This window comes from Akebia trifoliata, chromosome 15, assembly GCF_017979445.1.
Source record: "Akebia trifoliata isolate Shusen 1 chromosome 15, ASM1797944v1, whole genome shotgun sequence".
Classification (NCBI taxonomy): domain Eukaryota; kingdom Viridiplantae; phylum Streptophyta; class Magnoliopsida; order Ranunculales; family Lardizabalaceae; genus Akebia; species Akebia trifoliata.
This window is the reverse complement of record NC_141389.1, coordinates 17,193,342-17,220,388: the sequence shown is the minus strand read 5'-3', so window position 1 is coordinate 17,220,388 and position 27,047 is coordinate 17,193,342. Positions and strand designations below refer to the sequence as shown.

At 37.2% G+C, this 27,047-nt stretch overlaps 1 protein-coding gene across 4 annotated transcripts in view; it reads right to left on the bottom strand.

Moving 5' to 3' along the window:
* The window catches only part of LOC147384451 (ubiquitin C-terminal hydrolase 12-like), an 81,198-nt gene that overhangs the window by 34,614 nt on the left and 19,537 nt on the right, over window positions 1-27,047 (bottom strand). For all 4 annotated transcript variants that reach the window (XM_086426706.1, XM_086426708.1, XM_086426707.1 and 1 more), the window contains exon 10: window positions 11,652-11,761. In XM_086426706.1, the coding sequence (XP_086282832.1) occupies window positions 11,652-11,761 (110 nt within the window). The remainder of the gene's footprint in view (window positions 1-11,651; window positions 11,762-27,047) is intronic.

Here is a 27,047-nt window from a genome sequence, read left to right as displayed (position 1 = left end):
GAATTATTAAGATTCGATTACACCATTAGATTCATAACGAAAAATTATTGAACGTGGACTATTTATTTGTCATTTTTGGAGACCAGAAAGTCGAATTATCGTCAAAATGAAAACGACATCAATTATAGGGGTCACCTCAAGCCAAAAAATGTAAATTTTTGTTAGAGACAGAATTTGTAGAAATTGACTACACCATTAGATCCAGAACGAAAAATTAGGCGAAATAGAGTATTCATTCGTCATTTTTGGAGTCTGGACGGTCAAGTTATCATCTATCGAAACAATAGGCGAAATACCGATTTCGTCCCAAATTTTATATACACTTCGTCCTCCTCCACCCATCAAAATACAACCAACGAAAAATTTGTTTTTTCTTCGAATTTCAACCGCAGATCTACGACAAACGGCTCACCATCGACGACCGCCGCAGAAGGGAAAAAGATATGCAACTTCGACATCTATAAAACCCACCCAAGATCCCTTCATTTCATCTTCTCTTTCACCCCATATCGTCAAAAATCAGCCGTATACATATACGAGGATTTCGAAACTTCGACCTCAGATTTCGTCTGTTTCAGGGTCAAACCGTCCTCCGTTGCAGAAGGGAGAAAGGACGACGGCATCGAGATCTTCAAAAAAACCGGGTCAGATTCAAAAATCAACTGCTTCGAAATTCGATCCGTCTCGATTTCCGCGCTGATCGCCTCGATTTCTTCGCACGCGATTCGATCCTTTCGCCTAGAGATTGTAAGGAACTCTCAATTTATATTAATAATCGTAGATTGTGAAAATTGCATTTAAGATTTTATCGAAAAAAATTTGATGTATTTTCAAAATTTAGAATTCTTTTGTTATTTAAAAATTCACGCCAGAAATTGCATGTTTGATATGTTTAATTGTATTTTTTACAAATTATACGTGGGTAAGGTATTTTAACGGGTTATTTCCATAAATTGAGTCTTGTGCACCGCTCGAACCCCGTTTTGATATAAAAATTTGTATTCTTTTTCAATATTATTGATAAAAATAAATTCTATAGTTGAAAAATGTGATTTAATATTCAATGAACTCATATTGAGTTGATGAATATCAGAAAATGGATATTTTATTGAAGAAATTGAAAATTGTAAAAATCGAAAAAGGGGAAAAAGGGTATGAAAACGGTAAAATGTCAGAATCACACCCGAGGGGTGATGTTTGCATTTTACATTGTTGTGTTGTGTGTAGGTTGGTGAACGGGTATCCAGGGATAATATTACTGGTTGCATGTTTATTTACTTTCTGTTAGGGCGAGGCGCTGTTTACATTTCCGTGTTGTTATTTATTTTAGGCCGTTTGGCCACACTTGCATGGTAGAAAACTGGATATCCATTCTCAACCTTGTATTGTTAATTTCTCTTTTGTTTTCAAATGAAAATAATATATATATGTAGCTATTTTGTGAGCTGTTAAAGAGCCTGTGAATGCCTGAAGGGATAGTGCGTCATATCATCAGGAGTGGTGTACTATCCTAGGATGTATGGTAAGGACCACCAAGCTCATACGTGGTATGGGACACGTATGAGAGTGGAGTCACAATTGGAATCCGGGATATTCCTCTCTATCTTTGCCAGTGAACTTGTAATGTAAAGGTGGTCGTATACGAATGATTTGTATATTTGGGAATCACATGTACGCCTGATAAGCATAGACGAAGATGATTAGTCAGTGATCACTAATAATCTATAGTAGTCGAACGTTCTGACACATCGAAAAGAGACCCATTGCTTACGGTCACGTCAAACGGCCAGCCTGAGCCGGATAAATGGTCAACCAAGCGTGGTAAGTGCAGCGACGGACCACAAAATCAGGAACTAAAAGCCATGAAAAGAATTGTAACATCATGTCCCGACTGGGACCAATCCAGTCGTGAATCCCAACTCTCTAATTCCAATACTCCACCATTGTGTTTTTTTTTAATATCGTTGTCACGTGAGTTAACCCACTGATTTCTATGTACATTGGAATTTCAAAATTGATTTATTATATGTTGTCTTATTTTGATATATAAAATGAAATGCATGTTCAATGTTTCCATTTGATCAATTAGATTTGTATAAAAAGATAATGTTATAGTGTGTACTGCTGATCGATGTAATAAGAGTTTTAAAATGTTTAGTTGCTCATCCCTGGCTATATGTACCAGTTAATCGTAGTTTTTTTGTAAAATTTTGCATATTTTAAAATGATTAATATTGTGTTTGGAAGAGCCGTGGGCCGGCTAAATTCATCCGAACACGCTCGATTTTTTGAAACCTCAGTGTTTGGAATGGATTGGAACTCTTTTTAATTGCCGAATCCTTCGTCAAAAACAGCCGACTCTCTCGACTTCCAACTCTTCATCGAGTCTCTGCAACATCACACGGTTCTTCCGCAACTCTTTAATAAGCCTTTTTACTTGCCGATTCATTCAACACTTCACACGGTTCGGGAAAAAAAAAAAAAAAAACAAAATATTACCATCTCTGCAACCAAGAAGCTTTCTTCCATACTCATCTCTGCAACCAGGTAAACATCCATATTTTATTCTTCTTTTTTTTTCTTCAACCAGAGAAGAGATGCCTTCTCAACTGCGGAGTACTCTCTCTCTCTCTCTCTCTCTCTCTCTCTTGAGTCTTGATAGAAGTGGGTTGAACGGTTAGAGCTTGAGATTTCTACCCACAGATAAAGAGAATTTTTTTATTAAAGAAAAAAAGGAATATGCTTTGTGATATTTATTAAGGTGCAGGAATATACTTTGTGATATTTATTAAGGTGCATGAGTGTTAGACTGTAAACCCCAATGTCTAACAAACCTGAGAAGAAAAGAAAGACAGTAGTAGTGGGTCAGCCATCTATTATATTGGACCAGCCCATTGGGTTCTATATTTATTATTATTATTCCAGTATGAGTGTTAGACTGTATACCCCAATTTCTAACAAATTTGAGAAGAAAAAAAAGACAGCAATGGTGGGTGAACCATCTATTCTATTGGACCAGCCCATTGGATTCTATATTGATTATTATTATTCCATTGGAGGGTCATTATGCCTGCCATGTTCATACCTTTATTTATTTTTTCATTGGAGGGTCATTATGCTTGCCATGTTTATACCTTTATGTATGTATATGTATAAACATATGTATTTATATAATATAATGTATTTTAAGTTGAAATATTATTGTAAAACATTCCAATATTGGCTAAGACCGAAATGAAATAATCATCTTGAAACATTCATAATTTCCGGATCGTTGGAAAATGTTTTTTTTTTTTTTTAATCTTGAATGAAATATCTCTTGAGAAGAGATTTTATAACTTGATCACAAACCCAACATTGGCTGTGAATTCAAGACCAGTAATGGTTGGGAATTATGGAGGCATGATTAAACTAAGCCAAAGGCCTAGATTCAGGCATATATTAATGGTAGTATTGTATGTCCTTAGAGATCTCATGTGTTGGCACGAGTTATTTATAATCAAATAAAACAAAATAAATGGTCGTAATAGGCAAATTATCAAAAGGATAACTATAATTTTCAACGAAGTTGGAGATTAAGTGTCCAACATGATTAAAATTATTTTTTAGAGATGAAAATTCTCCTAATCCGGGTCTATATATCAAAAGCTTACATCAAGCTCAAAAAAAAAAATTCTTGAATTTTATTTTTTTAATCTAAGACTTTCGATGAAATTTAGAGGGTTGTGGTAGTATTGGACTAGTGATGTGGCTATCCATATGAGTAAAAAGACCCTTAGTGAGGATTAAAATCGTATTACGTTAGTAAGACAAAATTTCAATTGAAAATGACGATGTTTGGATTTGAATTTAATTAATAAAGAGTATAAGGATTGTAAACAAAACTAAAATGGAGGGACTGCTTGGTGACAAAGTCTTGTCTTACAAAATACAAACTCATTTTATATTTGAGTTACAGTAATTTTTTAATTGGAGTGCTTGATGACATGTCTACAAGTAAGTTAAACAAGATCTTAGTTAAGCTGATGCATAGACAAATTTGTGTGGATTAATTTATTACTTTCTTTTTTTTAATTTTTTTTTAAATTTAAAATTTTCTTTTGTAGTTTTTATCAACATAATGTCTAGTCAACCATCAGTAAAGGCATATTGGGATTCAGCAATACATAAAATTTGGGTGGAATGTTATGTTGAAGTAGTTCAAAAGTATGGTAAAGGGGGAGGAGGTCTAACCTCAAAAGGACATGATTATTTTATAACTATATTTGAAGAAAAGTCAAAAAAATCTTACACCAAAGTTCAATACAAGCATCGCTGGGATTACGTGAAGGATAGATGGAAAGCATGGAAGAATCTTAGGATGAAATCTGGATTAGGATGGGATGTAAATACGGGATCCTTTGAAGCAACTGATGAACAATGGAAGTCATATGTTTTGGTAATTTTTTTCTTTTTGTTTTCATATGATAATTGAAGTTAAATGAGTTAATTAAATTTTTTTCTGATTATGTTTTATATCTTTTATCAGTTAAATAAACATTCCAATTAATTTCGATATAAGGCACTAGAGTATGAAGATGAACTAGATCAAATATTTGGTGGGACTGTTGTAACTGGAAAACATTGTATGACCCCAAACGAGACGTCTTCTTCAATCATGCAAGATAGTCATGTTTCTCTCGATGATTTGGATGTAGATATTGATGATGTGAATGAAAGGTCAACACCAAATACTTCAATTGATCCAGTTGAAAAATCTGTTGAAGAGATACTTAGAAGACGTCATAAGAGATCAAGCGAGTTTAACCCCTCTTCTACCACAAGTGTGAATGCGAAAAGGAATGCAAAAACAGGCGATGTTGAAGTCCATAGAATGCTTTGTGTGATGGCTGATAGTATAGAGGCGGATTTGAAAAAATAAGAAATGACGCAGAACGCAAAGAAAGACACTTCTATTATCGCATGTATTAACTTGCTGAGTACTTTTCATGACATGGATCGGTGTGGACCAGTATGGATGTTTTTAGTTGACAAATTATTCAAAGAGTCTTCTAAAAGGGAGATTTTTGTTGGATTGATGGATATTGACCGCATGTCTGCATCAGAGTGGATTAAAATGAAGTTTGAAGAGGCTCATGGAATCTCATAATGGATAATTTTATAAGGATGGGATAGATTTATGATTACAAATACTATAATAGAATGATGATATTATTTATTATTTTTTTATTACCATAATTGTTAGAAGATAATATTTTAGTTTATTAAATTTTTAAATGTATTTTTTACTTAATAGTTTTACGTTTTTGTTGGTAGAAATGTGTTTAATTTTTTTACTTTTCATTTAAACTCTATATGATTGGATGATTATGAATTGTTATATGTTTATAATCATGTGATTTGTATATATGCAATAACAGATGGATGATAACATAAAGAAGAAAATTTTCTTTTTTATTTTATGTGGCATTACTACCGTAAGAAATACGAATGACGAATGAAGCCATGTCGAACTTCATTACTTTCTGGTGATTCATATGTCAGAGAAATACTTGATTCAGACAACCCAGTGCCTTGCTACGACAATTTTCGTATGGATAAATATGTCTTTAATAGATTATGTTATTTTATGAGAGATAGAGGATTACTTCAAGATAGTAGAGCGGTGAGAGTTGAAGAACAAATTGCAATTTTTTTATATACAGTTGGACATAATGTTAGGAATAGAAATAATCAAGATAGATTTCAACATTCTGGTGAAACGATAAGCCAATATTTTCATCACATGTTGCAAGCATTATATAGTTTTGCTCATGACTTAATAAAAGCACCTGACTTGAACGTCACATCACCAAAAATATTAGCAGATCGACAATATTTTCCATGGTTTAAGGTAATTAATTATTTAATATTTGAATTAATATAATTAATTATATAATAATTGTTTAATGTTTACTTTTAAATGTAATAGGATTGTGTGGGTGCAATTGACGGGACTCATATACCTGCAGTTATACCATTTGACAAACAAATATCATTTCGATCAGGAAGAAAGACCGAATGTACACAAAATGTCTTAGTTGTTTGTTCATTTCACATGCAGTTCACTTTTGTTTTAGCTGGATGGGAAGGTTCGGCACACGATTAGCGAGTCTTTCAATCTGCGCTTAGCGATCCGAGTTTGAATTTTCCACATCCTCCTGCTGGTAATGAAACGTTATTTTATTTTCTTAATTTTTATATTTTTTATATCCATTAAGATAATTTAAATTTACTAAAAATAATATCTTAATTGTCTTAGGAAAATATTATATGGTTGATGCGGGTTACCAAAATATGCAAGGATATCTTGCACCATATCGTAATACACGGTATCACATTCATGATTTCCGTAGAGGAAATGGGCCAAAAACGAAGGAGGAGTGGTTCAATTATTATCACTCTTCGTGTAGAAATGTTATTGAGCGTTGTTTCGGTGTACTGAAGAAACGATTCCCGATTTTGAAACGGATGGCTTCATATTCTTTTGTGACTCAGATACGTATTGTATGTGTGTACATGGCCTTACATAATTTCATCCGACAACAATCAGTTACTGATAATTGGTTTACACAATATGAAGATGAAAATGTTGACGTTGATAGAGGAGACGCATTTAATACGACACCAAATGAAGTTGATGATGAATTGGTTGCTGATATGAATATTGTACGAGATGAGATTGCTCAACAAATTTATAATGCCATATATACATGATGTAAAATTTTATTTAATTATTTATTATTTATTTGATAGACATTAAGTATGTTAGTAAAGAAAAAATGAAATTGAATTTTTATTTTTATTTTTTAATATTAAATATTATGTTTATATTTATTATTAACATATTAGTACTTATATCAGATAAATAATCATTTTTTTAATATTATTTTTAATTTCATTCAGCAATTTCTAGACAGCAGGTTACCAAACAGTTCAACATTTTAACAGCACAATTAGACAGCATGTTACCAAACAATATGCTCAATTCAGCAAGTTGCTTCAGCAACAGCAACAGCGACTTTCTCTCAACTTCAGCAACTTAATTCAACATCAGCTACTTTACATACAACTTTTCCAAACAGAGCATAAGTATGTTTATTCGTTCATGTTAGAAGAGGTTATTGGCAGAAATTGTTTGCTTCCTTACTGGGTAACCATTGTTACTCACCCTTTCCTTCTCCATTTTTTTTAGTTTCAGATTCAGAGCTTGGCGAGGCAGGTATAGAGCACGAGTGAGAATCATCTAGTGGGTCAGATAGACAGTCAGAGTTCGTCACTTGGTGAGTATTGGGGTTATACCCCCTAGTGGTGTCGATTTGTCCAAAAGTATTATAGATTTTATTCTGAGCGATAGGACTTATGTTAGAGTGAGAAATTTTCGTATAATCCTGTATTATAATTTCTTCTTCCGCGCTCTGATCTTTCGTACGTCATTAGATGTATATCAACTTCTGCTAGTATTATATTTGTATATATATGCAGGATTGTATGTTATTTATCAGGTGTCGGTTGAACGCCTTGGAATGCTGACATAAACAGAGGAGACCATGCCGAAATTTCAAAGTGCCACCTAGTACCTCAAGATCTGACATGGGGATTTGTGTTAGTGTTCGGTGAGGTGCCACAAGGAGGGTGACAACAATACAAGTTTTTCTCATCGTATGGCTAACTTTCACAAAAGGGTAAATCATATCTCAAGGTTGAAAGTTCAAGGGATTTGGAAAGTGGAGGATGATGAGGTGGCCTCGGGAGTTGTTGATTTCTATAGTGATTTGTATGCAGAAAATTTCAATGCTCAGCAGATTAGACAAAATTTCTACAGGATTAGAAACTTTGGCTAGAAAAACCTCTTGAGGAAGAAAAGGTTCGTTTAATTGTCAATGGGATGACAGATGATAAAGCTCCTGGTCCAAATGGTTTCTCCATGGGTTTTTTCAAGGTTTGTTGGGATACTCTAAAGTATGATTTACTGGTTGTGATGCACTTGTTCTATTTTGAAGGTCTTTTGGATCCAGCTTGAATTGTACCTTTGTGGTTCTAATTCCAAAGATTGAAGGGGTGGAAGACATTTCAGATTTGAGAACATTAAGTCTTGTATGGTTCGGTCTATAAGATTATTTCAAAGGTTTAAGTAACGAGATTGAAGACGATGATGCAATTTGTGATTTGAGCCGTTTCAAGGGGCTTTTGTTGTGGGTCTCCAATACTTGACAGTGTGCATTGATTAAAAAATTCAAGGAACCAAGTCTTGTCTGCAAAATCGACTAGGAGAAAGCTTACGACCATGTGAGTTGGTCCTTGGAGTATTTATTGGGAAGAATGGGTTTTGGGGCAAGATGGATCCATTGGATGATGAAGTGTATTTCTACTCCAACTTTCTCCATTTTGGTGAACGGGGCTCTTTAAGGGTATTTTAGAAGCTCGAGGAGTTTGAGACAGGGTTATCCGCTTTCGCCATATTTATTCTTATTGGTGATGGAAGCTCTAAAAAGTAGTGTCCAATGGTAACTTGTCGGGTTTCAAGATAGGAACACATTATTTCTCATCTATGCTTTGTTGATGATAATTCGGTGTTCTTGGATCACTTCATTGCTCAATTGTGTTTTCTCAGTAGCATCTTGGGTTGTTTCAAGGTCGTGTCAGGCATTCCAATTAATTTGAATAAGACTAAGATGCTAGGGGTTTGTAGAAATCAAGGGGTCGGAGTAATGGCGGCCTCAGTCGGGTTTTAAAGTGGGTGAATTGCCTTCTACATACTTGCCCTTGGGGGCACATTACAGAATATTTGGGACCCATTCATTGAAAGGATGGAAAAAAAGTTAACTGCGTGGAAGGTAAGGCATCTTTCCAAAGGGGGGAAGATCACTCTGATTAAGAGCACCTTGACTAGCATCCCCAATTATTACCTTTCCCTATTTTCCTTGCCCCACAGTGTGGAATTGAGAATGGACAAGATTTGTAGAGATTTCTTTTTGCATGATAAGGATTATAGGCAGAAGTACCACATGATGAGTTGGAAGGGGATGTACTTGCCAAAGAAGCAAGGAGGCTGCGTCTTAGAAGTTTCACTACTATGAATTTGGTTATGTTAGCTAACTGGATAGAGCGCTTTGGGGAGGAGGATGTGAATTTATGTAGGACAGTGGTGGCGCAAAAGTTTGAGACGCATAACCATGTGTGGGAGAGTGGGGAAGCAAAAGGGGGGTAAGATTGTGGAGTATAGAAAGACGTTCTTAAAAGATTTCTTTTGTTTCGAAAGAAGGTGAAATTTACACTCAGTTTGAATTGAGAGAAATGAAGAAAAGAGAAGAGAAGAGAAAGGTACCAGCTTTCTCTCCATTTCTCTTGATTGGGAAGTTAAGTGAGGAGAGAAACTACGCAAGAAAATTGCTAAATTTTGTTCTCCCCATATCAAAGAGAAAGTGAGAAAATAGAACAAATTACTTCTTATTCTATTATTTTCTCTTCTATTTATCCAAACAGGATGGAGAGAGTTTTTTTATGTTCTCTTGTTTTCTCTTCTCTTCTCTTCTCTCTGTTCCTCTCAATCCAAACAAATAGTTAAAGTGGGAAAGGGTAAGAGGACTAGGTTCTACGAAGATAGGTGGGGTGGGGATTCTACTCTGATGGAATTTTTTTCGGATTTATATGGGGTGTCAACAAAGAAAGGAATGCTGGTGATTCAAGGGAAAAGACTTGCGACTTCAGTTTTAGAAGAAGCTCCAATCATTGGGAGTTGTGTAATGTAGCGCAGTTGGTGGAGGTAATCGAGGGAACTACAGTCGGGACTGAAGCTGAGGATGGTTAGCAGTGGGAGGGTCCAAAAGATGGCAAATTCTCTATGCGTTCAATGTATGAGGAAGGATTGGAGACGATGCACTGTCCTTTTTCAGGCTTCTTTTATTTGGGGGGCTAAAGTTCATTCGAGGGTTTCTATGTTAATTTGGCTAGCGGCGTTAGGAAGATTAACTACTTTGGATCAATTGATTGTAAGAGGTTTTCAGACTCTAAATTGTTGTTTGTTCTGCTTCAGGTATGGAGAGACAGTTGATCATCTCCTCTTCCATTGCTCTTTAGCTCATGATGTTTGGTGGCTTAGTGCCATTTCCTCAGTCTCTTTGGGGTGATTGGTTGCTTTCCTATGTTTGTTAAGGAGTTGTTCAGTACTTGGTTGCAATGGCATTTTGTTTTTCGGGCATCCAAAAGAATCATGTGGAGTCTTCTTCCGTTTGCTATATGTTGGATTTTGTGGAAGGAGAGAAATAGCCAAACTTTCAAGGGGAAGGAGCTTCCCTTTCAAGATCTCATTCTTTCTATCTTGGGCCTACTATTCTTTTGGGGGACTTTTATTGAAGATTTTGTAGTTTGTTGGGATGATATCTGTAACTTGGAGAAGATTTAATTGCTCTTCCTTTCCTTTTTTTCTCTTTTCTTCTTTTGACCCCGCCTCTTTCTTCTTCAGTAAAATTTAAACTTATCAAAAAAGAAATCCTCAAAAAACATCCCCTTTGAATTCCTTATAAATTTTGGCCGAAAAACAGGACTGAAATGATTATGTCCTGCACAGAATGCCCCTTATCCTCGAAAATGTGGTGTATCCTTTACTTCCAAAGACACCAACACACAGCAAATGGAGTAATGCTCCACAGAAAACATGTGCATAACATCATCACTTCCATATTAGTTTTAACTTCAATAGAACTTGTGACTACCAATTATTACAGAAATCATTCAAACATGATGTTTTCGTTTCTTTCGTTTCCCTAAATTATTCTAGTTATGGATAATTATTTTTGTGTTTATAAAGTAAGACATAGCATAGTTCAAAGTCTTCTCAGCACAAGAGTGAAGAAAAAGAAGCAAATAAATAAAAGAACAACTTTAAACTCATTCTCTGATCTCTGAAAAATGGCAGCAAAAGAGCTAGTAAAAAGATTGGAAGCATAATGTATTGATCATGTAAACCAACTCTTACGAATTAGCAAGCAGTGAAGACAGAGTTACTGGTAGTGGTGTGGAGTTTTTCTTTGTCACGAGATTTATTCAGAATAAGAATTAAACCAAATCAACTGTAGAATAACCAAGAAAATTTTGAGATACAACAAATTGAACAGACAAATTACCAAGATAGTTTTCCATTACTAATAGTTATTAGACATGTCCACCTAGGGTGGGCAAAGCCCATTAAAGAAGTAGCATGTGCAGAGTAAACTAAGATATGAATATTCATTATAGAAAGGTGCATGCCAGCTCCAAATCTTAAAATGATGAGATAGGAAGGTGCATATCCCTTCTTGATCCACCCAATTCCAAATAATATAAGTTGACTAATGAATTTGGTATGACAAAGAAAACTCATGATGACGCTGAAGTGAGTAACTTGCCAATCTAACCCACCTATCATGGTAAAGTATCAAAGAGGCTTGCCAACAAAAATCCTGGAATTTACATAATTTAAGAATTGATGAGAACCAGTGACTAAATCTAGATCGCAATAATTCACCCAGTTGGTCACCTCAATCGAATTTGTATATTCTCATTTCCTTCTTGAATAAATTTATACTTATAAAAGAAAATCTAGATAGCAGTAATAGTGAGCTAACTCATACCTGTGTAGAGTGTAAAGGTTGCGAACACTCCTATCTGCATCTGGTGATAAATATTTTTTGTTCTCTCTATCAAGGTCAAGTTGCAATGGGAACTCATAGCGATCATTTATCTGCACAAGTGAAAGCACAGAAAGGAATTCAATCATTATTTACATAGAAGAAACATAAAAAAGAAACCTTCTTCTATATTGAGAACTTTCTGAAGAAAAAAAGCAAATATATTTTTCTGTGTTTCGGTAAGTAAAATTTCATTAAAAGAAAGAGAGGGAGGTTGAGATAACCAACCCAAAAGAAACAAACCAACCAACAGAAGCAACCTACTCAATGACCAAAGTCACAGACTTTATCCAAACCTTACAAGAACATCTCCAACGAAGACATCTTTAAATTCTTTCAACAATTGGGTGATTTGTGAAGCAACGGTCCCATTTAGGGATTGGAGGGACTGGCGTCTGATCCTGAGTAAACATCTTAGGCTGTTCTCTTCAGGGTGTAGTAGATGGGCAGCTTTTCCTTGGGGGACGAACAAGTGTGTCATTATCGAATAGAGCAGATACGATGTTTAAGCTTCAAAATCTACAATCCAGAGGAATAGAATTTTGTTGAAACCTTGGTTCGCTAGTGAACTGCTTAGCATCTGATTAGAAGGAGGGGGGACGTGGATCAAGATCGTTGGGCTACCTTTTCATCTTAGGTTTGATCAGGTTTTCAACGGTGGAGGTAGATTATGCGACATTGAGATTGAAAGACTTAACTAGTGCCAAAATTAAGGTGGGGGTTTGGAGAGGGAAGGGGGAAGGAGTCAATGCTACTATTCAGTGTAGTACTGGGCTGGAAGGGGAAGGAATTGCGGTGCAGGAGCCTATCAGTGTTAGATGATAAACAATGAGATCTAGAGTATTGCGTAGCAGGTGGAGCTGAGGAAGATGAGTCTAGGTGTAGCGGAAGGGAGCTGGAGAAATCAATACCAGAGGAAGAAATTCAATTATTTTTAATTCCACAACACGTGGAGATGTCAGAAACGAAAAGACAAGCTGCCCTGAAAAAGTGCAGGCTTACCTACACTTGCATAACTCGAGGAAAGGGAGACATTCAAAGACGCCTGAGGACCGTCCGATCATTCTTTTGGATGGGGTTGAAGAGTTTGAGTCCTGGGAGAATGAATTAATTAATTTGGAAAAAGTAGAGGACATCCTGGAAGCCTCACGTGTCCTACACTGTTCAAGATGAGGTGTGTGCGGGCGAGTTGTCGGATGAATGCGTTAGTGGTCCTCAAGCAAGTCCATCTTCGGACATTTAAAAGTAGGGCCTTCCTTTTTCTGTTCTTGTTAGGCCTGGGCAGCCACTGACGGCAGTGAGCTAGAGGAAGTGTTGGGCTGACTAAAATTTGGGGTGACAATAGCAACTCTCATTATCTTTACTATTATAATGAGAGAAGGTGGAGTAGAAGTGGTTTGACACCAAAATCTGGATTCCAAATATGTTCCACCTTATTGTTTAACCTTAATGTTATCAAGGTCATTTTGGTCAAAAATCAATAAAATTGCATACAAACGTCCCAAAAGTCACGTTGGTTGGTTTTCAAAATTACATAAATATTCTTTTTACAATGTAATCTTCAAAACCAATTCTTAATTATTTTTTTAAATTATGAATAAGCCCTTTAGATAGATGTGCTTTTGCACATACTACCTTCTAGTTTTGAATAAAATTCAATGGGAAGTAAGGATGTATGTCATCGGTTTGAAAAAGGGGAGAGGAGGCATATTTAATATCAATCAAAACACTGGGGAGTAAAGTAAGCTTTCATCTTTTTTACAATAACCTCAGTGCTGCAGCAGGGGCTATACGGCATGTATGTCGTCAGTCTGAGAAAAATAGGGGGTTAATCTAATATCGATAAATGGGGGTTCAATCAACATTTTTTTTTTTCAAAAAATTCAGTGGGGGCTATAGCCCCCACTCATCCCCCAAGGTTGCTGTGCCCATGTCCATAAAACTAAGACGATCCATTCTATACCCCAAACCCCATCGACATTCTTTCCTCCATTGAAACCTAACCACAATACCCATCAAAACCCAACCTAACCCTACCCTACTGGAATAGCATTGTTTTCAAGCCCTACTTACTATCCAACACCTAAACAACAACCCGAAACCTAATCGCCTTCCGATTTTCTAGCCAAAAACTTCTCCAAACATTGTTTACTTGCTGCCCAACAAATCAGCACTATTTATTTGGCTATTTTTTTGCATTGAAATTGAGCTTACTGAGCATCTAACTGAAACCCAAGGCTAGAGAAAGACTCGTCTTCCATAGGAACCTATTGTTAGTACTTGAATAGCTCTTAATGTGTGATTGTGAAGAACCTTAGGATTGTTTTTTTTTTGTTGATAAATTGTTTTTTATTGTCGCATAAATTTTATTGCATATTTGTAAATGTTTGAGCTCATGATTTATATTTACACTGCTTACATTAATAAAGTCTAATCTCAGATTCATCATTCTTGCGCAGCCTTCATGGTCTTGCACCAACTTATTAGTGCTTAGGTCTAGCTTAGGGTTTTATTGTCACACATTTAGATTAGGATTCATACAGATTAACTAGTGCATGGCATTAACTTTGAGGAAACCATTGAGCCTTAGGTTGCACATGTCCACAGAGTGATCACCCCAAGATAGATCTTGCTGAGCTTACCTGAGCTGTATTAGCCCTTTCAGACCATGTGGCTCAAAATATTTGTTAGAAATCTGTTTCTGCTATACACGAACAACCAGGCTGTTCGTTTGTGTTTGTGTGACAGCCCTGGGACTTTAGTAACTCACATGGGCTATTTATCTAATGGGGCCCACCTTATGTTATGTATGTGGCCCCACATACTTTTCTGCTAGAGTGTTTGGCGCTCTCTCCATCTCTCTAATCTTCTTTTTCTCCTTTCTTTCTCCTCCTCTACTTGATCTAGGAGTTTAGTTTTTTTACTTGGCATCAGAGCGGAGTTTTTTCTTTCCTTCTCTCCCATTTTTTTTTAAGTTTTAAACCCTTATTTCTGCAACAACAACAAAAAAAAAAAAAACCTGCAGTTTTGTCGTGAAAAGAACTTTGGTTCGTTGTAGTGTTTCAAGATAAATCCTAGATATGTATCTAGGGCGTGTGGCATGTGATTGGTTGTAACTGAGCTTTGGGGCTGCGTGGTGCAATTTTCCAAACTTTGTCGTGGGAGTTGTCTAGGTCATTTTTTTGGCAAAAATTGGATTTTGTTATTTACCCAAAATTGGTTGAGTTTTGCGCCACTTACCTTTGCTGCCCCTCTCTTAGGTATCTTTTACACTGGATGTTTTCTCCCTCATTGTGTGTTTGCTCAATTTTCATGGTTGTTCTAATGGAGGAACGTAGCTTTTCAAGTGATGATTCAGCCAAACAAATTACTTCAGTAAGGTTGAATGGAAATAACTCCCATTCTTTGACCCATGCTATCAAGGTGTTCCTACGAGCCAAGAAGAGAGTCAAGTACCTTGTGGAAAATCCTCTTCTTGAAAATTCAAAGAACTATGAAGATTGGTGGAGTGAAAATTCTTTAGTTATGACCTAACTTTGGTTAAGCATGGAACCATCTGTGGCTTCCAATGTCGAACTCCTTAATACTACAAAGAAGATATGGAGCTGTCTTGTAGAGATGTATTCTCAAGAGAGTAATGTGACTAAGGTGTTTGAGTTGTTTGAATGCATGTGTTACTTCCAAACAGGTGATAAACCCCTAAATGAACATTACAGCAATTTGAAAGATATGTGGGAAGAGTTACTGCTCGATCAACCCCTAAGCACTGATTTGGAAGTTCAACAACGCCAATGGGAAGAGTTCCAACTTGGATTGTTGTTGTCCAGTCTTAACTCAAAGTACAATGTCTTCAAGGATCAAATTATGGTTGGTGAACGACTTCCTACTGTAACAAATACATATTCTCGCCTTCAAAATGCCTCTCTTACGCACTCAACTCCTTCTCTTTAAGAGTCCTCTACCTTAATCACTAGTGATCGTACTCGTAGGACTCCTCGTAGTGGACGCGTCTATACTTATGGTGGTGGTTGTAGTGGTCATCGTGGTGGCCGTGGTGGAACTCATCGGTACCACAGTTTCTGGTCGTGATACAAATAGATCAAATTTGAAATGCAACTATTGTGGTAAGACAGGGCATACCGAGGAGTATTGTTGGGACAAATGGGGATGTCTTAACTATGCCCACAATGCCTCTGTCGATACATCCACCACATCTGTCACTCAGCTATCTGCTTCTAGACCACCGATTTTTTATTATGAGTCTCAGAACAATCTTACTTTTCAACTTAGTCAGATCCTTCAGAAGTTGTCAGGTATATCATGTAATGACTTGAAAATCCTAAAATGTATCTCAAGGAAAGAATTTTAGATCCGTGTATTGATTTAAAAGTATAGATTCTTAATTTTCAATATTTGAGGAAAATTAACTTTACTAATAGATTTAGAAGGATCGAGAAACATACTTTAGCCTGTAAGCACGCCGAAATCTGAAGTCGATTGAAAAAGTTATCAAATCATCGAGTTTCGCATTAGATATTTTTCCAATAGGTAAACGACACCTTAGAGACATAATTTGAGGAAACCGATAATACCATTAGATTCGTGTAGAAAAATCACCCGAAATAGAGTATAAGTTTGTCCAATTCGGCATTCGGGAAAAACAATTCCCAAAATGACAAGTATGTCCCAACTTAAGTTATATAAATATCTAAATTCTATTAGAAAAATCAGATTTTTCTTATTCTCCTCTCCAAACAAATCTCAACCATTTTCCTTCAATATTTGAAACTCAGATCTACGCCAAACGAGAACGATCCGAGCTTAGGCGCAAGAAGGAAAGTTGTTCCTCTCGCCGAGGGTTACACGTGGACACAAAGAAATCCGATTTTCGCCGGAAGAAAATTTTGGAGATTGGCCGGAGGCGATTTTTAAGTCCATTCAACCGTTGAAAATAGCTTGATGTAGGTTGCCTTCCCTTCTACCTTCTAGTTATGCGATAATTTCATAGAAAATCCATGTGATTGTTGATAAATCGATCGTTTCATTAAGTTTATACATATTTGAACGATTTGAATCATGTTTGCATGCTTATTTATGATTGGTTTTAGTTCATTTGATGTAATATAAGCATTTTATAGTTGGTATAATATTTGGATCGATGTTGGTCGAGTTTCGACGAAAAATCAGCAATTCGGAAAAGTATCCGAATGTTGAGTTTGGTTCTAATTTTTTTTGTGTTGCTTCCATATACTATGTATACCCATTTCCTACCTTTATTTCATTAAAAACAATTAAGTATTACTTTAAGTTCTTTAATAAATAAATAAATAGTTCGTTTTCAATTTCGACTTTTGAAAAATCATTTTTCAACACTTGGTTAAATTTTCATAGATTTCCAGCTTTTATGTCTTATGATTTTATCTTTGTTTTCGAGTCTCTCGACTCAACCAAAACCATCGAATGGAATTGATTGATGCTTTATGGATTTCGAATTACTTTAATAGATATGTAGGAAATTAGATGATAGATTGATCGATTTAATTGATGGATGGATAGAGAGAACGTATGTTCTCGACTGATTGATGGGACAGTGCCTCCAGTTCTACATAGTGGCCATGCCACGTAAAACGTGATAGATAGATAGAGGAATGAGATGGTTGATGGATGGAAATGACAGATAACTGTCACTGGAGGGCACTACCAGATTTTGTTTGTATTTTCGATTAAAAGAAATGCTATATTATATACAAAATAAATTATTTTGTTTACCAGTAAAGGTTTGTAGAAAACCCATAAAGAGTGACGCGTTGCTGTATATCCGGAAGCGGCGAGTCAATCTAGGATAACACTAAATGTCATATGCTCTTCGGTAATATGGGATACCTTAGAGCATATTACAGCTTATGAAATCCGGGAATTTCTCCTACTTATTTCCTGGGGAACGTTGTGTGTAAAGGCGATCTCTGTATAGTGTAGAGCTAGGCGGGGTTCACATGCATTGCCTCTTGATAGGCTTCGACGTGAGGGGTTTCCTGGGCTAGTTAGTGATCACTTTTAGTCTGTAGTCGTCAAACGGTCGACCTCACCGTTAGTTGAACTCAGTATTGGGTTCTTGGTCAACGGCCAGTCTGAGCCGGATAAATGGTCATCCAACTGTGGTATGCTAGACCGGCCACAAAATCAAATCTATAACGATGGGATTCCACATCGGAAGTTAAGTTTGGAATATCGTATTGCCATAGCCGAGGCAGTTATATCGGCGTGTTCATCTGCTCTCTTATCGATTACACCGCCGTGTTCTTATTACGTATCTTTTTCTTATTTTGCAATGATTGATAGATGTTTTCATTTAAAAGATGCATATGTTACTTTAAATGATTGAAAATGATAGATTGAAAGTTATTATAACTATTTACTGAGTATGCTTAAACATTTATCGTATGTTACATTATGAAAATTTGCATCATTTAATTGTTTTGATGATTACTCGTGCATGTATGACTCGCTGTTAGAACGGCGTTCATCCTGCTGAGTAACATTCCCCTGTTACTCACCCTATCCTTCCCCTTTCAGATTATTCAGCTATTGAAGAGCCGTTCTTTGAGGAGGTCCTCAAGGAAGAACAAATTGATGTCTTGCCACCGCCGTGTCTTTGAGGATTAGTAGGGAATCCTAGTGGTTTTTGCTTGTAGATAAGAAATATGTTAGTTTAGAAATTTTTGTAACCTGATGAATTATGAGATTAAGGATCTTGACTTATATCAGTGTTTGTCGATTTCTTCCGCTTACTCTAGACTCTCGTATAGATGTTAATCAAATGTTTATTCTGTTGCGTATGTTTTCTTTTCATAAATATTATTATTTGTGAATGTTCTATCAAGTTGTGTGATTGATTACCTCACACCTCAAGATTCTGACTGATGAATCATAGGGATTCGTGTTGGGATTTTGGGGCGTGACATATCATCTCCTTCATCAGCTCCCATAGCAACTAAAGTCAATACAGGTAATTCTACTTGTGTAGTTGTTCGATCCCCTTCATCTTCTTGGGTTATTGACTCTACTACTAGTGCTCACATGTTTAGTATCTCCTCCCTCTTTTCTAATTTTTACTCATCTAAATCTCATATTATTTTAGTAGATGGTTCTTCTCACCATGTCCTTGGCACTGGTGATCTTCACCCTACCAATTCCATAACACTCACTTCTAGCTTATTTGTGCCTGAATTTCCTTTTAATCTTCTATTTGTAAGACAACTCACAAAATCACTACACTATTTTATAACACTTTTTCATACCTCATGTGTTTTTCAGGACTTAAGGACGAAGAATGTGATTGGTTCGGGGCATGAACGAAATGGACAGCATTTCTCGATTGTGATGAGTTGATTCCTGCTTTAAATGATGTCGTCTTTCTTCTACAATGGCATTATCATTTGGGTCATTCATCATTGCAAGCAAAAGTTGTGTCAAGTTACTCCCACATTGAGTCCTATTTCAATATTAGGATGTGAGGCTTGTCAATTAGTCGAGCATCACCGTAGTAGTCTTTTTTCTAGTCAAGAGAGTCGTCAGTTAAGTCCTTTTTTCTAGTTCAGAATGGTCTTTCATTAAAAATAGCCAAGTCATTCTAGAGTAATCATCCACAAAAGGACTACCCAAAATTTTCTTAGCTTTTTATAACGAGATATTTTTTCAGTTTGAACGTTGTGTTAAAAAATTGCGTTCTCACAATGCCATTGAATATACCCAAAACTGTATGTCTAGTTTTTGAAGAGACTATGGTATTAACCATCAAACTACATGTCCACATACCTCCCAACAGAATGGCATCATTGAATGTAAACTTTGTCATCTTTTAAATGTGACTCGCACCTTATTGTTTAACATGTCTGTTCCTAAACCTTATTGGGCCGTTGGCATTCTTACTGCTTGTTACCTCATTAATCGAGTTCCACACCAGTTTTGGGTAGCCAAACACCCTTCTCTTTGTTATATCCTAAGGCCAAGCCCTTTCCACGTGTCTTTGGGTGTGTGTCCTTCATCCACATTCTTGGGACTAGTCATGATAAGTTGTCTCCTTGTGCTATTAAATGTGCCTTATAGGGCTATTTTAGGACTCAAAAGGGCTATCATTGTTATGATCCTTTAGGGCGTCAAGATCATACTAGTGTTGATGTCACCTTTTTTTAGTCGACAAATTTTTTCTCCACTTTGGATCATCAGTTCGATTCTGATATGATTCATTCTCGTTAGAGGGAGTTAGTTTTGCCTATTGTTCCTCTTCCAATGTCTTTTCCATCTTGTTTGTAGGTTTATCAGCGCTCTTAGGATCGTCCAATTGTATTTCATGGTCCAGCCGCAGTCGAACCATCCTGACTCTCTTGAGGACCTTTCATCTCCTCTAATAGCACCCTCCTCCTCCACGCTGCCTATTGCATTGCGAAAAGATATTCGTTCTTGCACTAACCATCCTATTTCTAATTTTGTATCTTTCACATACTTTTCGCTCCTACGCATTTTCATTGTCCATCATTTTTGTTCCTAGTACTTATCGCCAGGCTATGTCTCCTTCTGGTTGGAAATTTGCTATGGATGATGAGATGCATGCCCTTTATCAGAATAAGATATGGGACCTCGCCATTCTTCCTTCCGGGAAGACGAATGTTGGTTGTCAGTGGGTATACACAGTAAAATATCCACCTAATGGCTTGGTTTATCGCCTTAAAGCCTGATTGGTGGTTAAAGGGTATACACAGACTCATGGTGTAGATTATTGTGAAACCTTTTCACATGTTGCTTGCCTCAACTTTGTTAGCATTCTTTTATCTGTCGCAGTAAGTTTTAATCGGCCGCTTTACCAACTAGACATCAAAATTGCATTTCTTCATAGAGATTTACAGAAGTGTATATGGATTAGCCCCCAGGTTATGTAGTTAAAGGGAAAGAACACCTTGTCTATAGATTGGAGAAGACGTTGTATAGATTGAAACAGTCTCCATGTGCTTGATTTGACAAATTTAACTATGTGGTGCTTCGGTATGGATTTCAGTGTTCCACCAATAATCATTTTGTATTTACAAGCATTCTACCTCAAGTATCATCATTCTCATTGTGTATGTGGATGACTTTATTGTCACTCGAAGTGACTGTTAGTATTGCCCAGTTGAAGGTTCATTTGGGTACTCAGTTCCATACAAAAGACTTGGGCATCCTTTATTATTTCCTTGAGATTGGCGCGGCACGTTTTAAACATGAACTCACTCTGTGTCAACGCAAGTATGTGTTGGACTTATTATCTAAATGGGCACTCTGGGATCCCGTCCAGTTGATACTCCCATGGATCCTTCTATCAAGCTTGATGCTGAACAGGAGGGAGTGTTTTAGGACACTGGGAGGTACAAGCAGTTGGTTGGCAATCTCATATATCTCACAATTACTCGTCCTAGCATTATTTATGTTGTGGCAATGGTCAGTCAGTTTATGTACGCCCCTCAACAGCCTCATTGGGAAGCTATCGGTCATATTCTACATTATATGAAAGGTGCTCCTAGAAAGGGTCTCTTGTATCGTCCTTCCTCTTTCTTAACTATTTTTGGACACTCTGATGCTAATTGGGTCGAGAGTCGTTCTAATCGCCACTCTACCTCGAGTTATTGCACATTTGTTGGTGGAAATCTTGTTACTTTGCATAGTAAAAAGCAAAACGTTGTAGCTCGCCCTAATGTTGAAATTGAATATCCTGTTATGGCCCACACTGCTTCTAAGATGTTGTGGGTTCATTTTATTCTTCGCGACATGGGTGTTGATGCTCAATTACCGATGTAGATGTATTGAGACAATTAGACTGTCATTTTTATTGCTAGTAACCCTGTCTTTCACGAGAGTACAAAGCACATTGAAATCAACTGTCACTTTGTTCAGGATTTACTCATGCATAAACAAATTGTCACACCCTATGAGAAGTCTAGTGATCAGTTGGTTGATTTTCTCACTAAGCCCTTATCTCGTGTACATTTTTCTTCTTTATGTACCAAGCTGGACATCTTTGATATGTATGCTCCAGCTTGAGGAGGAGTGTTAAAAATCTGTTTATGTTATACACGCACAATTAGGTTGTTCATGTGTGTTTGTGCAACAATTGTAGAGCTTTAGTAACTTGTGTGGGCTATTTATCTAATGGGGCCTACCTTATGTTACGTATGTGGGCCCCACATACTTTTTATTAGTTGATTTTAATAAATTAAAAAGGAGAGGCTAGACTTTTTTTTTTGGGTAAGTATAACATTTTATACATTTCAAAAGGAGAAAAACAATACAAAGGAGGACGAGAAAGCCCCCAAGCCGAAAAACAAAAAAAGCGAAAAAGACGAAGAGATCCTACTAGTTACAAAGACTATCCCATCTAAATACGAAGTCCTCAAAAGAGATCCCGGTGAAATCCTTGCTTAACTTAGCCCAAAAAAACAACAGCCCAAACCGTACGCGAGTTGCTCTCCTTGCCTTGGAACACCATGTTGTTTTTCTCTTTCCAAACACCCGAAGCAATGGCCACTAGAAGAATAACCCAAATGTGTCTTTTTCTATTGAAGAAGATGTTGTGAGCCCACCCTTCAAGCATGAAGAGGAAATTCTTGGGGAGAGCCCAATAAATATGAAACAAAGAAAGATACGAACACCAAATGCCACTAGAAAAAAAGCAATGAAGAAGAGAGTGATCCACCTACGAGAAATCAAATTGTCCAAAATAAGAATCCTCCCTAAAGAGGTAAGCCAAACGAAAAAGGATACCTTAGAAGTAATGAGAAATGACCAAATAAGATAAACCAGAAAAATAATCTCTGCCCCAGGGACCATGAATTTGTAAAAAGAACGAATAGTGAATCTCATGTCCTTAGTCTTGACCCATTCCCACCTATCTTAATCGCTCTATTCAAGAGATTTAAAAGAAATGTTACCTCGGTTTTTTCTCAATCATTGAAATTCCTCCTAAAATCCAAATCCCAAGAATTAGTGATCTCGTTACAAAGAAAGCAATGAAACAATTTCTTTTCAAAGACCAAATATACAAAGATGGGTATTGGGTTGATAAAGTCGAATTCCCGCACCACCTATCTTCCCAAAACCTCACCTTATCCCCTAAACCCACTATAAAATTGATCTCTCTCTCAAAATTGTCGGCTACCTTGAGAACCCCCTTCCACACACTGCAATCCTAAGTCCCTTTGGCTTCCCTGCTATACCACCCGAGCCTCCTTTCCTCATAGTTTGCACAAACAACCCTCATCCACAAGTTATCCTTTTCTTCACCAATCTACCATAACCACTTGCTCAAAAGAGCTTTATAAGTTAACCTCAAACCTCTTATCCCCAAACCACCATTACTCTTTGGGGTGCAAATCAACTTCCACTTAACCAAATGATATTTCCTACCTTCAATCTTATCATTTCACAAAAAAATCTTCATGAGCCTTTCAATCTAGTTTCTCTACGAACTTTGGCATAGAGAAAAGGGAGAAGAAATAGGTAGGAATACTAGACAACGTGCTTTTGATCAATGTCACCTTACTTCCTTTGGAGAGATACCTCGCTTTTCATGTGCTCAGCTTCTTTTCCATTCTATCGATAACGCCATCCCAAATGCTCTTACTGCTATACGGGACTCCTAAGGGAAGACCCAACTAGGAAAAGGGAAGATTATCACTAGAGCACCCCAAAATAGTAGCGAATATAGGGAAATCGATGATGTCCGAACTCCAAAAATCTTACTTTTTTGTAAGTTAATATGAAGATCAGAGATTGCCTCGAAGCAACTTAATAGCACACGCAAGATCCTAATCTGTTATTTAGAGTAGTACAAGAACACTTAAGTGTTGTCAGCAAATTGAAGGTGGGAAATCAATGGACCTTCTTTATTCACTCTAACCCCAAAAGCCTCCCTACGTCCAGGGCTCTTTTGAATAGTCTTCCCAAAGCTTCAACCACAATATGAAAAAGGAAAGGACATAAAGGATCACCCTGTTCCAAGCCCCTAAAGAAACCTGTCGGACTGTCGTTGACTAAACAAAACAAGATACTGAGGTTACACTTCATAATCCAACCAATCCATTTCCTTCCAAAACCCATCCTACTCATTATGTACTCCAAAAAATCCCAACACACATAATCATAGGCTTTCTGAAGGTCTATTTTACCCACCAAACCCACCTTATTGTCATTAATCCTCGAATCTAGACACTCATTCAAAATGAACATGTCGTCTAAGATCTGTCTCTCCCTAACAAAAGCTCCTTGTTGAACATTTATAAGACTTTTCAACACTTCTTTCAATCTTGAGGCCAACAATTTTAAAATAATTTTGTACACCAAACTAACCAAGTTAATGGGTCTAAAGTCCCCAAAATTGCAAGCCCCCATTCTTTTAGGGATCAATGCCACAAAGGTACTGTTCAAACCATAGTCCAATCAATTATTCCCCTGCAACTCCTTAATCACATCCATAAAAGCTTCTGAAACAATGTCCCAACAATGTTTGAAGAAAGCCATGGTGAAATCATTCGGGCTAGGGGCCTTATCCCCACGCATAGACAAAAAAATTGATCTCACCTCTTCTTCCTCAATTGGTCTCTCCAACCAAGCTTTCTCCTCATGAGACAAGGTATTGAACTCCAAATTATCTGGAAGAGGTTTTAAACTCTCTCTTTCCCCATATAACTCTTTGTAATACCTCACCAAACCTCCCTAATCACCTCCTTTCCTTCCACCGAAGACCGATCAATAGATAACTTAACAATTTGATTGCTTCTTCTATGAAAGTTTGTCATTTTATACAAGAATTTTGTGCTGTTGTCCCCTTCTTTAAACCATTTGATTCTAGATTTTTGTCTCCAACTTATCTCCTTCATCAAGCTACCTTTTGGAACTCCAATTTTAGCTCAGTTTGGTTCACCCTTTCCTGCATCCTCATTTCACCCGCTTCCTCCTTAGCATCCAAAATTTCAATTTTATTAAGAATCTCCAACTTTTTTACTTCAATCTTTCCAAACACCTCTTTATTCTACACCTTCAACTTCTTTTCAGGTGCTTAAGCTTGTTCTTAGACACATTCCCTGGGTTCCCTATAAAGGGGCTTTCATTCCACCAATCTTTAACTAAGACCGAGAAATTAGGATGAACAAACCACATATTCTCAAATCTAAAAGGCAATGGTTTGGCTCTTGCTTGACCCACCTCCAAAAGGATAAGGAGATGATCTGAGATTGGGCTAGAAGTAGCGGAGTACAGAACATTGTCAAATTTCTATTCCCATAAGCTACCCACTAAGAATCTGTTAATTCTAGACATCTTAAGGTTCACTTGATTGTTAAACCATATAAATAGTCTACCCAACAACAGAAAGTCCATAAGAGAGTGTTTACTAATGAACCCGTTGAAGTCCCTCATACCTTTTGTAATTCTCATACCCCCATTATTCTCATGGCTGAATCTGGTAATATTGAAGTCCCCTCCTAGCACCCACGGGCTATCCCAATAACCTGCAATATCTTCCAACTCCTCCCAAAATTGAAACCTCTCGTACTTCTCATGGTGCCATAAACACTTGTAAACACCCATTGAAAGTCATCATTAACACAATTGCATAACACTGAGATGGTAAACGTCCCCACAATGCTATCCGACACTTGTACTTCTCTTGGGGCCATAACACTTGTAAACACCCATTGAAAGTCCTCATTAACACAATTGCATAACACTGAGATGGTAAACGTCCCCACAATGCTATCCGCCATATGAAGCAAGTCCTTTCTCCACATCAGGATAATACCACTAGTCGTGCCTAAAGCAACAAGAAACAACCAACCAATATCTCCCCACCAAAGCTCCTTAATGATCTCCTGCTTGCACTCAGCTAACTTCGATTCCTGAATGGTCACAAGCATCAGATTTTTCAATCTAATGATAGTTTTCACAGCTGCCCTCTTCTTCTTATTCCCCAAACCTCTCACATTCCAAGAAAGAATTTTAACCGCCATAAGGAACTAAAAAAGACCCTCAGCATAACTGACCACCTAATTGACCACTCTTGGCCTTGTATCCTTCTAGCTGTCTCCAAAGTAGCTATCACCACTAGTTCATTAGATTGGCTATCCTGTAACTACAAATTTCTTGGCTATTATGACCAGTTAGAATCACGTCATCTCCAAGCACTTCAATCTCTCTTCCATACTTATTCAATTCCTCCTCCAAAGTTGTTCTATCTCTCAAATCTCCCATCGCCACCCTGAGGATAATGGAAGCATCTTCTTCCTCCGTCTCTGGAACTATACCAAATGACTTCACCACACTCACAGCCTCACTAACCATCCACTCAACTATCTCCAATTCCGTTCTTACTAAACCTTCCTCTATTTGTTTCTGGTAAGGTTCATTCATCACTCAATCAACACAATACCCTTCCTTGTACCCCTCTATCGGATTCGTAACGAGCACCTCGACTGGAACCTGAGTCATGGATAATGATTCAAAAGGTAACAAAGGAGCATCACTCCCAAACCCTCCTAATCCATCTTCCTCAAGAGGGAGCTCATGATTCTGAAGAGAATAAGTCAAGACTGAAGGGATTAAAGTCCGATCAACAGAGAAAACACCACGCTCAAAGCCAAACAAAGAAAATTCATATGGAATACTCAAAGAACGCACAGATGAACCGACATGGAAAACGAAAATCGAATTCACACAAGTAGGGAAAGAATGTACCCAGAATTGGAATGAGGAAAGGTGTTGTGGCTCTTCTCTCATAGACTTACTGTGGCTATCCTTCCTGCTACCCATGTTAAATGGAATCCTTGGACTGGGATTATTGTCAGAGCGCCTCCAAAGATAGCAGCGAAGCCTTTCCCATACATTAGAGACCGGTATGTTGAGTCTGTGTACACCTAGGTCCTTCTGCTTTCCTTGAGGATCTTTACTGGAGTAAGAAGTTAAAGCAATCTGCCCATTAACTTTTCTGATGTTCAAGATCCTCTCCATATCGTCTCTTCCTGCTGTAGAGATCGTGGTCACCACATTCGGAACTCCCACTTGAGTCTGAGACTCTTCTGCTAGAAACAAAGCTCTGTGAGTGGTCATGTCGACCTCCTGTGCTGTAAAACAATGTTGCTGGTTAAAAATCCCAAGACTAGCAGCCTGTTCCAGATCTAATACAGGCTGGACAATCGCCATAAATGTACTTGGGCCTCCAATCTAATAGGATGGTTTAGCTCAACAAAACCTTCTTGCATAAGGCCCATAGGTTGCTAGACCAAAATATTATCTAAGTCCACAGGGTTAATTGGGACT